Source organism: Zonotrichia albicollis, chromosome 17, assembly GCF_047830755.1.
Source record: "Zonotrichia albicollis isolate bZonAlb1 chromosome 17, bZonAlb1.hap1, whole genome shotgun sequence".
NCBI classification, from domain to species: domain Eukaryota; kingdom Metazoa; phylum Chordata; class Aves; order Passeriformes; family Passerellidae; genus Zonotrichia; species Zonotrichia albicollis.
Genome location: NC_133835.1, coordinates 7788541 through 7802639, shown reverse-complemented (window position 1 = coordinate 7802639; position 14099 = coordinate 7788541). Strand labels below are relative to the sequence as shown.

General features: G+C 52.4%; 1 protein-coding gene across 1 annotated transcript in view; it reads right to left on the bottom strand.

The window, feature by feature from the left end:
* Positions 1 to 14099, bottom strand: part of CDH22 (cadherin 22) — a 79853-nt gene that overhangs the window by 21297 nt on the left and 44457 nt on the right. The window contains exons 5-7 of the mRNA XM_074553929.1: positions 7501 to 7668; positions 5860 to 6047; positions 4763 to 5016 (exon numbers count right to left, since the gene is read on the bottom strand). Of these exons, the coding sequence (XP_074410030.1) occupies positions 4763 to 5016; positions 5860 to 6047; positions 7501 to 7668 (610 nt within the window). The remainder of the gene's footprint in view (positions 1 to 4762; positions 5017 to 5859; positions 6048 to 7500; positions 7669 to 14099) is intronic.

The window sequence follows — 14099 nt, the reverse complement described above, 5'->3', positions numbered from 1 at the left end:
GGAAAGAGGAACAGAAACTGGGATGACAACACCTGCTACCTTTCCAACAGCATAACCAGTTCTACATAACTGCTTCCATTGTTCTCCCACACCCCCTGACCTCAAACATGTCCTGCCTTCCACTCCACTTCTTCATGCTGTTAAGTTCAAGATGGTACTTCACCCTCCCCATGGCTTCCCTGCCTCTCAGAGAAGCACATGCCTGTTTTAATCACACTTCTGTCATAAACAGAGACATCTGCAAAAAAAATCCACAAAGAAAAACCCAGTTAGTGATGGGAGACACCCCCAGGCCTGAACACATCTGACAGGGTTGCCCAGCCAGAGGGCAGGAGGATGGCAGAGAGTGCTCAGGGTAATCCAGTGGATCCTGTTCTTATGCTTCTCATAGCTTTGCTGCTGAGGATGTCCTGTCCCTTCTGCATGGTCTGTTTGGGACATGCTGCCTGTACCCCATGGCCAGGCACAAACCAAACCACCACTCTGATCCCTTTGGCACATTGCCACAAGGAAATGTCACCTTCTCAGCATGCCCCAGGGAAGGAGACAGAGCCCAGCACACTGCCTTGGCAGGGCTGACTGTGGAGGTGGCCAGACCAGCTGGGTCTGCAGCTCCCAGAGGCCATGGATGCTCTGGGCTGCTGTGGGAGCTGGGGACTGGGAGGGTGGCACAGGGATGTCCATCAAGCCACAGCCATGAGCTGCTCAGAGCTGCAGATCTCACAGCAGAGCTCACCTCCCAGCAGCTTCCACCTCACCCCATGCTGGAGTGAGCAGGGCTTTGCTGGGCTCACTCACATCATTTGTGCAACATAACCTTCACCACCTCTACTCCAGCTTCATATTCACCCTTCCCACTGCAGTCCAGCAGTGCTTCTCACCTGGGAAGAGGCAGCATTTAATCCCTCCTCCTCCAGGTGCCCAGAGTCAGGACCTGTGCTCATCTCTCCTGCAGCTGGCTGGTGCTCTGGAGCTGCAGTCCCCAGCTCTGATTGGGATGCAGACCTTGCACTCCATTTCCTTCTCTTCCTGCTGGCACTGCCTCTTGGTCTGGATGTTACAAGTGACTGTTTAATTTCGACAGCTTTCCCCGTGCTCATCTTTCCCATGAATGCGTTTCTCAAGCAGTTTGTTTCACTTTTCCCCTGAACACAACAAGAAGCACATTTTATGCCATGTGTTTTGTTAATAGGGAGCTTTTCAAACACTGTATGAAAAGCTTTTTGTTGTGTTTGTTTTTTCCTCCTCTCCCTTTTGTATTGAAGCAGGTTGTAGTTCTTGCTGTGCTGTTAGAGTCTATAAAATGCCCATGTCCAACACGTGTCTCCAGATTTTGTGAATGCCAAACAAGAATATCTCTGAGAACCTTAAATCCCAAGCAACATCTTCCCAGTGCTGATAAAACCTGGAATGCACACAATCAGAGCACAGGCTCCCACTGCAGAGAGAGAAACAAAAGGCTCCCATACAAACAGCCTCACACACACAGACAGTCTATCACTGTATTACTTCATACAATGGCTCAGCTGAGAAAAACTGCACTATGCTCAGAAAACACACAGCTAAAGCCAAAAAGCCAACTGGAAACTAATTTTTTTTTTCTGAAAAGAAACAGTTCCAGCCTTTGATAGGGAAAAAACCCAGGGATGGAATAAAATAAAAAGAACTGGACCTTTAGGAGGGCATTTCCCACACGGAGGGTTTTGTGCCCCACAGAGGGTTCATAGAGCTGCTTGGCCATGCTGAGCTCAGCACAGCTCCCTGCTGGTGTCACTGGGAGGGTGTGAGAGATGGGCCCATTCTCTGAGAGATGGGCTGATCTCCAGGAGCCTCCCACAGCCAAGGCAAGCAGCTGCCAGGGGCTCTGCAGGCAGCACAGTGAGCTCTGTGCAGCTGGAGTGAGGCAGTGAGGAGGTGCCTCAGGGACACCCCTTCAACCCTCACATCTTTGTGACAGGTCACTGAAACCCAGTGCAGCTTGTGGGAAGGGATTTGTTCTCAAACCAAGTGGCTGCATCCTGTGGATCACCAGGAAGGCAGGGGAACATCAGCTGGAATGTGCCTCCAGCAGTTGCTTTGGGCAGTGCAGCAGGAGTCGCACAGCCTTGTTCCTGCTGGCCTGGGGCTGGAAACAAAAAGCCAAGGGCACCTCCCTTCCCGTTTGGCTAAAAATACCTCCTAAACCTCGTTACTGGCAGCCTGGTGTCAGCAGGACCTGGAAACCCTGACGGAGCTGATTTCTGCTCTGCTGTCTCTGGCAATCCTTGTTCTTTGCTGCCTCAAGGGGAGAGTGCATCTCGCTGTGACAGGAGTGGTGGCTGTCCCTGCTCCCAGGCAGAGCCAGCACACAGACCCGAGTCCGGAGAGCAGCCCCTGCAGGAGCACAGCCCTGCCTCTGCTCCCAGATGAGGAGCAGAAGTTAAAGGGATCCACTCAACTGCAGCATCTTCAAAGGGCTCATACCAACTTCAAGGCACCGAGGATCAAATGCTGGTCGTGCTGCCAGGACCAGGTGCTCTCTAATGTATCAGAGGTGAAGTACAAGTGCTGGCTTCTTGTGACTGAACTTCTGAGCAGCACACTTGAAACGAGAGGGGACTTAGTGCCTCTCCTGCTGACGGGTTAGTGTCACATCCTGGTGCTGCAGGGTGCTGGCATTAATGTCTGTGCACTGCTTTGAAGCTGTTAACAGCTGCCTACGCAGCAAAGTATTTTATTAAATTACCTGGCTAGCCAGAGGACAGGGAAGCAGGAGAGATCCAACTCCACCTTCCTCTTGCATTGGTGCTGCATCAGCACGACCAACAGCAACCTGCAGCTCCACTTGGTACATGTTAAATGTCTGTGAAGGCTCACCCTGCTGCACTGCCACTGCTCACGACAGCAGGGACTGCAGCACCAGGACTGAAGGGGGATGGACAAGTCCCACAGGGCAGCAGGGGTGACACAGGATGAGCTACCTGCCTGGGGATAGCTGGAGGCAGGACACGCATTTGAATGCATCAGCCCTGACAAGGGAAAACACATGGCAATTCCCAAATGGCAATTCCCAAGCTGCAGCAGATGCCTGGGAGTCCTGTTGGCTGGATCCTTGTGTCTGAGCACGAGGCATTGCCTTGCCAGCACCGAGCTCACTGCAGGAGAGACTCCCAAAGCGAAGTTTGGGCTCTCACCATCTCATTCCTGCCCAGTACTTGAATCTTCTTCTCTCTGGTCCAAGTCTCCAGTGCTTTCTGTACAGCATTAAGAGCTTCCCTTCACTGCTTTCTTTTGGTCTGTCTGCAAACAATGCAGCAAGCTCCACAGGGGAAGCAGCACAAAGAACAAGAAAAAGCAAGAATAAGAATAGTTCTGTCCCCAAGGTCCCTTTTCTACAATTACAGATCAGAAAGTAAAATCTACGTTCTGCAGCACTGCTAGGAACAGTCAAGTGCAAAAGCACATGCACACGTGCACACACACAGGTATGTGGGCACACCACTGTCCTGCAGGGTGTGTGCTGACAGACACATGCTCAGGGGCAATAAAAAAAGAAATCAGACATGTAGCCTGACTGGAGAGGGACTGGAGAGTCACGGGATGAGGTGAGCAGAGGTATGTTGAGAACACATTCAGCACTCAGCAGCCACTAGTGCAAGTGGTGCAGCACTCACATACACAGTTCCTGGCACACCAAGGCTGATTTCAGTCACATTCCCCCCAAAGTCAACTTTGAGCATCCAGCTTTGTGACACAGTACTCTCTGCTAGCTGCCAGGCATCTGTAGATGGCAGCTTTCCATGTGTAAATGCATTTCTGAGCTTTCTAATCATCATAGTCTTTGTTTGCATGAGGATCAGGAGATCCTCCTCACCCCATCATGAAACAGAAACCCACGGCTGCACAGCACCGAGCTCAGTGCCCCAAACAGGCACTGGGGGACATCACTGAATGCAGCCAGGTGCTGTAGCTGAGCCCTCGGTGGCGTGTCCCCCTCCAGCCCACATCCCCATCCCTGTCCCTCGCTGCAGGGCTGGCTCCCTGCAGAGCTCTCGGTCACAGCCAGTGCTGCTCCCTGGAAGTGAGCGGCCCCGCCGGCACCTGGCACCACAACACACATTTCAAGGAAATTTTCCACACGTTGAGGATGTTTTCTGAACACCAGATTTCCAACCCAACTGCTTGTGACTCAGGCCAGTTGGCAGGGCCAGAAGGCTGCTTTGTGCCTTAGGTAATAACAATTTAACAAGGTAACAATCTCTTTAGCCACAAATTAAATGGAAACGGGAAATGTCCTGTGCAGATAAGCTGCTGCCTGGATTATGTCCCCTGCCCAAATATAAACTCCTCTGATCTTTGATCCTATGCACACATGCACGCACACAGAGCTGGGCTGCACCTCCCAAGCCTCACCTCATTTCTCACCCTTCACCACCGTCCTCCTGCCACTCCTGCTGTCAGGTACTACTGCAGATACCTTGCTGTCAGCAGCAAGGACACACAAGCACCACCCAGCCACCTTCCCTGGCGCTCCCTTGAGCTCACAAAGCTGTCACCTGTCAGTGACATATCTGCCACCTGAGACACTGCTGTGCATGGGCTGCCACTCACCTGCCGGCTGCCTGTCCCATGACACACACACACACTGGCCACCCATACAGCCCTTGCCTCTTTCACCTGCCCTCTCCCACCCCCTCTGCCCCATCCACAAGCCCTCCCAGGCCAGGTGTCCCTGCAGGTGTCTCCATGGACTGGCTGATGTGAGTTTGGGACGGTGCTTTACCGGACGGGGTGATTCGCTGTGTCCGGGTCCAGGGCAGTGACCACCCCCACGACAGAGCCCACGTGGGCATCCTCCTGCACCTCCAGCAGGTTGGAGGGGGGCCGGAACTCGGGGGGCTCGTCCACGTCCAGCACTGAGACCCTCACGATGGTCTGGTCCCGAAAGGTGCCCAGGTCCACGAACCGCGGGTCCACGAACTTGTTGAGGGCCTCCACCACCACAGTATGCACTTTCTTTGACTCGTAGTCAAGAGGCTGGGGAAGAGGGAAGGGAACAGGGTAAGCCACAGCCAGCCCAAGGAGCTCCTCTGCTGCCCTTTCCTTCACCAGAGACATCGGGGCAGCACTAGAGCCACTAAAGCCACCTGCTCCCAAGCAGTGCCTTTATAACAGCCTGAGGGTTTCTGCTTTGCCCCTCTGCCAGCAGCACCCACACCAAGGGGGCAGGAGGAAGCAGAACCCTCCATCCCACTCCCCTCAGGGCCCCCAACAGGGTGCCCAAGCTGTGAGCAGCCAGGATTCACTGGGAAGACAGCACAGTGTGTGCTGCACATGAGCGAGTTTTCATCATTAATCACCCTGCTCTTATTTCTACAGGGGAGGCAAGCTGCATACAGTGGCCTTGAAGAACAATCATTCTTTCCTGCCTGCACCGAGTATTTGCTTGATTGTTTTTGCCACCAAAAGCAGATACAGTTAAAGTGCTGCTGGTCAGGTACAGGAATTAGGTAGGCATTTTTCTCCTCTAACAGGTGCTATCAATAACAGCTGTAAGCATTCCTCCCTGTAGTCCTATGCATGGTGCCTCCTCTGCACAGCTCATTGCTTCACTGCCACCCCCAAGCCATCCTGGGGGGCTCCAGCAAGCACTCTGTGCTGCTCCTTTTCTGCATTTCCTCCCAGACACAGCCCTGTGGTTTGCCATGCAGGAAGAGCATAGACAGGTCACTCCCCGCATCAGCAGGCACAAAAATGCAGCTGCTACTGCTGGAGCAACACTCAGAGCATTTTCTTCAACTCAGATTCAACAGCAGCAGTCCCCAAAGGAAAGGGTCCTCCTAGGGAGCTGTGCCCTCCCTAGTCAATCACCACTCTCACCTTCTGCACTGTGATGACAGCCTCTTGGGTATTGCTGTCCGTGGTGACTTTGAACATCTCCACCCCTTCCTCATCCTTCACTTGGTATGTCATGTCCGTGTTCTCCCCGACGTCAGAGTCCTCTGCCTTCACCCTCCCGATGGCAGTGCCTACGGGGGCCGTCTCCACAATGCTGAACTGGTACATCTCTGCAGGAAAAATGGGCACCAAGGTCACTGCTCCTGCCTCTGAACTGCCCCCACCCTCCACACACTTCCCTGGGGCACCTTTGGGCTGGGAGGGCTGCTCAAACCCCACCGTGCCCACAGTCCAGAACGCCCCAAGAGAAGTAAATACAGCCAAAAACAAGGGCTGAGGGAAGATAATTGGGGAGCACTGACATTGCAGGTGCTGTGTGAAGTAAGGGCTGATTTCTCTGCGTGGACACTGCCCTGCAATCAGTGCTCTCTGATTCCTTGCAAAGATTCTTTTGCAATTTCTGGTTTCCAGGAGATGCAGCCCAAGAGCTGAGCCTCCCCACGCTGCAGCCCCTTCCCTGGCCTGTCAGCCTTGAGCTGCTAGAGAGCACTGCAGAGCCCTCACAGCCCACCCCTCACAGCAGCATCACCCTGCACCTTGTCTGGGCAGGGTCCCAGATCAGACACCAGCACCAGCCACAGGCCACTGGCAGCAGGTTGGAACACAGAGCTGTGCTGTGGCAAGGCTGCTGCCCCTGAGCAGTGTCTCTGTCCTTGCACTGGGCGAGGGTGTGACAAGGTCTCGCACAGCAGCCAGGAGGGGCCAGACCAGCAGCCAAGCTCCCAGGGGACAGCAGCACGGTGGACCTTGCTGGCTTCCAGCTGCTTACAAGGGCTTGGGAAAGGGCTGGTATGGGGCTGATAGGGTCGATATAGGTCTAATTGTGTCAGGAACTCACGTCTTACTGAGGAAACTATGGGCTGCTGTATCTACGTCTAGATATGGACAACACTGGACTAACTAGACTAGTGAAAAGCTTTTTTTTGTTATTTGCACATCAGTCTCATAACATTGTTAGACAATGGAGACAGGATGTTAACAGCTCACTGATCTACAGGGAATGTCAGAGAAGGTGGGGTGATACGGAAAGACATAAAACTATCTCAGCTTAGATTTCATCTAATCATACATAGGACAATACATATTGACAAGCATTCTATCTAATCTTATAAAACATACGTAATGGTAGGTAAAACAAAGACTGGTTCATAAGAGACAAAGAACAGGGCTCTATTCATGCTAACCTTCTAAAGATATACATTAAATAACCTTGTTGCCATCCTTAAGCCAATTCTACAGAAACTTTTCTGCTGTATCTGCAATGCTAACAAAACTTCAGTCTAAAGCTTGTACTTTTTAAATCATTTCCTAAAAACCCTCTAACTTTAGAAATTCCAACAGGCTGGCCCTGCTTTCCTACTGCACAAGCCACGTGTGCTTCCAGGCCCTGCACTGGGGCAGAGATCTGGCACCCAGGCAGGGACACCTCCAGACCCAGGAGCTGTGTGTGCCATGGTTCCTGGTTATTGTCACCCTGGGGTGGCCAGGCTGGCTCAGCCTCAGGTTCCAGCACCCAGAGGAAGCAGGACATGCCCCAGTGCCCCCCAGGGCAGCAGCACTCACTCTGAGGGAAGCGTGGCGGGTTGTCGTTGACATCAGTGACCACAATGGTGACGGTGGTGGATCCTGAGAGCCCCCCCAGCTGCCCTGCCATGTCTGTGGCACGGATCACCACCTCGTAGCGGTCCTGCGTCTCGCGGTCCAGGTCTGCCACGGCCGTGCGGATCACACCTGCAAACAGCAGCACACGAGCACAGAGCTGTCACAGGGCAGTCACAGAGCCACACACAGCCTGGGGCTGGAAGGGCTTGCTGGAGATTACTTTGGACAAGATCCAGACCTGGATCAGCTGGATCTCCCTCTTCACATGGGGCAGATGCTTCAATATTGCACCAACCTTCACAGCCCTCCCCTGGGCTCACTCTGGTATCCCACAGAATGCATCTCACCAGTGCACAGAAGAAGGCACTGTCACCTCCCTTCACACTGTCCCCAGCCCCAGCCCTGGTGCTGCTGGCCAGCTCTGCTGCAGGAACACACTGCTGGCCACAGCCAGTGCCTGCTGAACCCCTCTGCAAGAGATTATGTCAGCAAAAGCCAACTAAGGGGAGAGAAGGGCACTGAGGGGGAGAAGAACAAGCCCAGGAGGTTGTCAGCAAGCCAGAAACATCCCAAAAATCCTCCTGAAGCCCAGGGATGGCCACAGGCCCAACCTGCTCCCAGCAAGTCTCCTCATGAAGCGTGAAAGAGTCCCAAGTGCTGCTTCTCCTGTGGGCTATTGCAGCTCCCACTGGGTTAAACCCTGGCGCAGAGGAGGTCTGTGCTTTTCCTCCAGGGTGACCGGGAGCTGGGTGAGAGATCTGTGGAGGTCAGAGGGGGCAGGAGTCACAGGAAGAGAGGACTCATCCTCACCCCCACCCAAATGCGGGGGCTGTGCTGGGGCCAGCCTGAGGTCTGCTCTGTAAAATCCCAGGCTGAGTCACAAAACCCCTCTGGCACACATCTGCAACAGCCCAGTTGTCCTGATCTGCTGAGCAGGAGCCAGGCTTGCTGCAGCACCCCTTACAGAACAGGGGTGCCCCTGCCCAGGCTCCATCTACAACGTGCCATGGCCTGGGCACATCTTGGGGGGAATTGTGTGATTTGGAGAATGGAGGTGTGGGCAGCACATTTCTAAAAGTCTGTCTGCACAAAACCCCTTATTTACAAGTGTCCTTCTAAGTTAAGGAGACCAGAGGCAACAAAACACATGCTCTGTGTCAGAGAATGCACTGGAGCTTAACAAAATGAATGGTGTGGTAGTACTTCTTACTAAAGTAACTCTCTTAAAACCTCTGTTTATAGGTCTCCAGTATTCATATGGGATTGGGGAAATGGCCAGGACTAAAATATAAAGGAATGTAAAGCAAGAAACAAAGAGCAGTAAAAGCCTGAAAACTCTGTGCATGGCAGAAATTATCTGTCACCCATGACTGTTTCATTTAAATGGAAACAAAGTAGGGGAAAAAAAATTGAGGATGAAAGAAAGAAAGAAAAGACTCTGGTCTGAAGTGGCAGCAGAGTCAGGAAGGAAGGAGTGCTACATGGATACAAGGTCATCAGCACCACATTCCAGTCCCACTGTACCAGCAGCAGCCCATAATAGACAGGAATCATCTTAAAATCCCTTCCAGCTCAGTTCTTTAACATTCCCACAGATTTAGACATTGGTTTATGTTTTTGTAAATCCTCTCTCTTCCAGCGTTTTCTGTTTAACTATCAGCTTTACCTCCTCCTACTGTGAACTGCAAATTCATCACTGCTTTGTTTCACCACTAATCCTGCCTGGTGCTAGGGACAGACTGGAGGAGGCTGCTGGAAAGGGTCCCCAGTGAGGGCCCTGACCCAGGGGGAACAGGGAGCTCCCCTCTTGCTGAACAAACAGCAGAGAACCATCCAGTGGTCTGAGCACCTTGCAATCCATTTGCTGATGTGCAGCACATTGAGCAGTGCTGGAGCATCAAAGGTCCAAGCAGAGGGGAAGCTGAGTTCCAGGAGGCTGCAAGGAGCCAAGGTATGGTACAGGGATAGACCCCAAGGCTACCAGGTATCTTTAATCCACAGCCAGCAGGTTTCCAGTTTCCCCATTCATGTGTCTGCTGTGGCCTTGTGCACCTCCAGACCAGGGCTCACACCATGGAGCCACTGGTGCTGTGGCCCAAGGGCAGCCAGAAATGCCACTGAGCTGGGAGGGTGAAATTCCTCCTCCTTGCCCTTGGCATGACATTACAGGTGCAGGCAAAAAATTGCTCAGGAGACATTTATCACTCCTTCCTTTGTGAAACTAGCAATTATCCCAATGATTAGCATTGTTAGGATTTATTATAAAGACATAACCACCATTTCAGATCGTTGCCATTCTCCAGCTCTCATGGATGGGCACAATTATCACCCAGCCTCCCTTGTCCCTCTGTCACTTCAGGTTCTGTAATTACCTGGACTCTCCTGCCTTCAGCCCCATAGATAAGGGATAAGGTCTGAACTCAGATCAGGTAGGACTGTTAATCACTGCAGAAACAAACCCTTGGTAGTGGCTGCACCACGAGGATATCCTGATCCAACACAGAGGTTGTAAACCTCCCCATCGATATGGACTCTCAGAGGAGATTGTGCTGTTTTCCCTGGGGTAGCTTGGTCCACTGATCAATTGTATTGGGTCTGGATGCTATTAGCACCTTGAGGGGCTGCTCTCAGTCTAGAGGTGTGGTCTAATTTTTGGAGGTTTTGTTCTGCTCCAAGGTCGCCCCAACCATAAGCAGACCAGGGGCTTATGAGTCTGTGGATCCAGGATAGGCACAATTATCACCCAATCTCCCTTGTCCCTCTGTCACTTCAGGTTCTGTAATTACCTGGACCCTCCTGCCTTCAGCTCCACAGATAAGGGAGCAGGTGATTATCCTGTGAGGGGGCCCAGGGTGTGCTCTGAGCCCCGCATTCAGCAAGGAGTCCTACTCCTTCTCCTCGCACACAGAAGCAGAGGGGACACAGGAAATGGGACAGGGACGCGTCTGTGGGCACCATCCCAGCACGGATGGCACCCTCCCACGTGGGCAGCAGGGCCAGCCCTGCACAAAGCCCCAGGGCTCAGGGGCCAGCCCAGCTGCTCATGCTGACAGGCCCCTCCTGCCACCCCACCGTGAATACAAAACCGTTATTTCTGGGCAAGCACTGTCTCATTGAAATTTAAGCAATTCTGTTAATTAACGGGGTCTGAAGCATTTTATAATGAAAATGATTCATGTCAGCACAATAGTGATGAATTGGGATGAGAGGGAAAAAGCTCATGCATTCACCAAGGCTGTAATGACTTAACTGAGCTGCTTGTAATGATATAGCTCATAATACGCCATGCAGGATGGGAGGAAAGTGCTCAGGCACTTCCCAGAACACCTCCAAGGTCACTCGTCCCAACAGGGAGCAAGTCCAGGTTGTTCGGCACATGCAGAGTGGGGCCAATGTCCCCAGCCAGCTCCTGTTCCTCCAGCAGCACAAGGCAGACAAAATCTCTGCCTTTGGCAGGGGTGGAGACTGATCAGAAACTCCCTCTCATGGTGTGGTGTGCCCGGTCCATGCTGGACAGGTGGGGATCTGCTGCAGACCGACTGCCAGACCTCCAGGAGCCCATCAGGACTGTCCCTGGGATGCTATTCCCAAATGGCATGGGCCACACCAGGCCACCAGCCCAAGTCAGGCTGGCTTTGTCTCCTAGGCTGAGGCACCTCTCACCATTTACTAATGGCTGTGGCAGATCACGGTCTCCACGCGTGCTCCACATCCATGTGGCACAAAGGGCACCACCTCAAACACCCACCAGCAGCAAACCCACATGGTCTCATCCTCCAGAGCCAAGATAGCTCCCAAAACCTGACCCCCAGGGACTCTGAAAAGAAGCTGCAAGGGATGGAGACACAGACCTTCCTTCCTCAAGGCTGTACAGAAAGCTGCACAGAAAAGCCATTGCTATCATCTCCCAAGATTCACCTTCTTTCCAGCTGGAAAAACTGACAAACTTTGTCTTTCCCAGACACTGCTAACAAAGCAAGAACAACCTCAAGCTCAGACTTGTCTGCCCCATTCTTGTCACTATCTGTTACAGCTGAATAATGTGGACACGTGGTGGCATACCCTCTGGTACAAGGCACATGTGGCTTTCCAGCATGATCCAGATTAATCAGTATAATTACCAGGCAAGGGGACACTTAGAGCATCACATAAATACCACAGAATCTGCTCCAACGGCAGACTCTCTTCGGGTGACAAAAACAAAGCAGGACAAAGCACTCAGCAGGTAACTGCCTTCCAGGAGTCCCATCATGAGGGGCTTTGCTCTGCTCTCAGGTGCCTCTAGGTCAGATGTCCACATCCTCAGAGGCTGCCTGGACAAGGCACCTTCCAGCTGAGGGCAGGAGGAGCAACAAGCCAGAAAGTCGTGGAGTAACAAACAGGGACCTATCCTGAGGAGGTTCCTGATCCATCACAGCTCAAAGCAGGCAGTCCTCAAAGGCAGATGAGATTGCCCTGGGCCATAAAGAGTCAAGGTTTTAGTATCTCCAGGGATGGAAGTGCCACCATCATGGTGACAAGCCTTGTCTTCCTGCCATCTGGGTCTTTTTAATGTGCATGCCTGAGAAGAATCTGGGTCTGTCTCCTCTATCCCTTCTCTATTTATCTGGATAAAGCAGATTAATTTCTGCCAGCAGCCTGGTCAGTCAGATCAAACCCATCTCTGCCTCAGGCCAGGAATGGCAAGGCACCTGCCAAACTGACTGCAATTCCTCACCTGTGCCCTCATCTGCCTGCAGGGACACAGAAATACCAATATATCTGCCAGGACACCAGTCCTGCTGGAAGCACACATCCTGCAGGAGGTCAGCCCTTGCAGAAGAGGTCTTGGCTCCAAGAACCAGCACTTCAGTCTCCCTCCAGCCCCCATCCTGTCCTTCAGCTCAGCACAATTTGAGAGGCAGAAGCTAAAGGTGCTCTGAGTGAAATACAAGGCACAAAGGGTCAGGAGGTTCAGGAAGCACCTAACAAGGGCTTGTTCCAGGCTGCAATCAGCCTTGCCCATGCCAGTGCAGAGCCAGCACACTCACCCTTCCTTTGTCCCTTCTTTTAGCAGCTAAGTCCCTCATCACTTAACATTAATTCCCTCAGATCATTAGTAGATACACTTGAATTTCCTCAAGATGACCAAACATACAATTTGGTCCCAAATCAGCTGAAGTTCCTGCACAGTCTCAGAAAAGGGCTGTTAATGTTCAATCTCACTGACAAGAGGAATCCCCTTAAATAGATGTGGCTTCTCTGCAGACTCTTGTGCCTTACACTCAGAGTCCCTTGTGCCTGTGCAGAGCTCTGATGGATAAGGGACAGGGATGGGGCACAGACCTGCACAACCTCTGGGCACACAGAGACATGCATCTGTGTTTCCAGGCACCAAGGAGTGTTTTTAACAAACTGGCAAGAGCAGCAGAGAAATGTGTCTGCCTCCCACCACCCCATCACACACACTAACAGCTCAGTGTGCAGCAGGCTCCCAGCCCCAGCTCCTCTCCCAGCCCAGCCTCACTGCCCCAGGACCAGGCAGGTCTGTCTCCAAACACAGCAAGGCTGGCAGGTAGGGCTGAAATAACTGAGAACTGCACACAAATAACCATCAGCTTCATCCCAGCAGACCAGTGCCTCCATTCTCCCTGGCATAAAAAGCTCCAAGCCCTTATGGCTCAGTCTTTAAATCAGGACACAGGCTCTAGAACTCAGGAGCTGGTTTAAGTCATCACAAATGCCAGACTGCATTTCAAATACCTTCTGAGTTCTGTCTTTTCCCTGCATTCAGCAGAGTGACAGATTTGAAGAACAACCTCTCCCTTACGATAAAGAGCCAGGCTCCCATGTACAGCCCCAAACTGACAAGCTGGCTTTTAAGGAGGCAAACATAATGAAACCTATGGTGTTCCATCCTGTGGTTGCTCTAAAACACTCAATATCCCTACAAAAGGATGAACAAGGCTGCTGGAAACAGGGGCAGCAGGCTGTGGGGTGTTGAGCAGCTTCAGGCTCCCTCCCAAGGAAGGGATCACAGGCAGCAGTGAGTCTCCAGCCACACTGCCAGGGATGAGAAAGGGCACTGCAAAGGACAGGGGAACAGACACAAGCAGGCAGCTGCCTGCCAAAAGAGAGATTTGCCCCTGTAAAGGTGAATAATCTGCAGCGGTACAGAGAATGCAGGGTGATATCAAGCAGCAGCCCGCAGATTTAAATGCACAAATTTCTCCTCTCATGTAAATGCACTCAGAGTGCCCACACTCAGGTGCACATCTCCATATTGGAAAAGAATAAGCTTGAAAGATCTTGGTGAGGATGGGATTCCTGGAGCTGCCACTAAACCTCCCACCCTGTGTAACTTTGGGAGAGCTGGGCTCGTGGCCCAGCAGCAGCGAGGGGGATTCTGCTGCCAGATCAGTGCTCTCACCCAGAGCCAACACCCAGCAGAACAGCAGAAGAGGCTGTTTCCCCCTGGAAGCAGCAGGGCAGAGCTGTGTGCTGGTTGCTGTGAGAGCACAGCCTCCTGAGCAGATTGGGGCAGCCACAGCACGGGCACTGCTGCTCACCTGCTGCAAGCA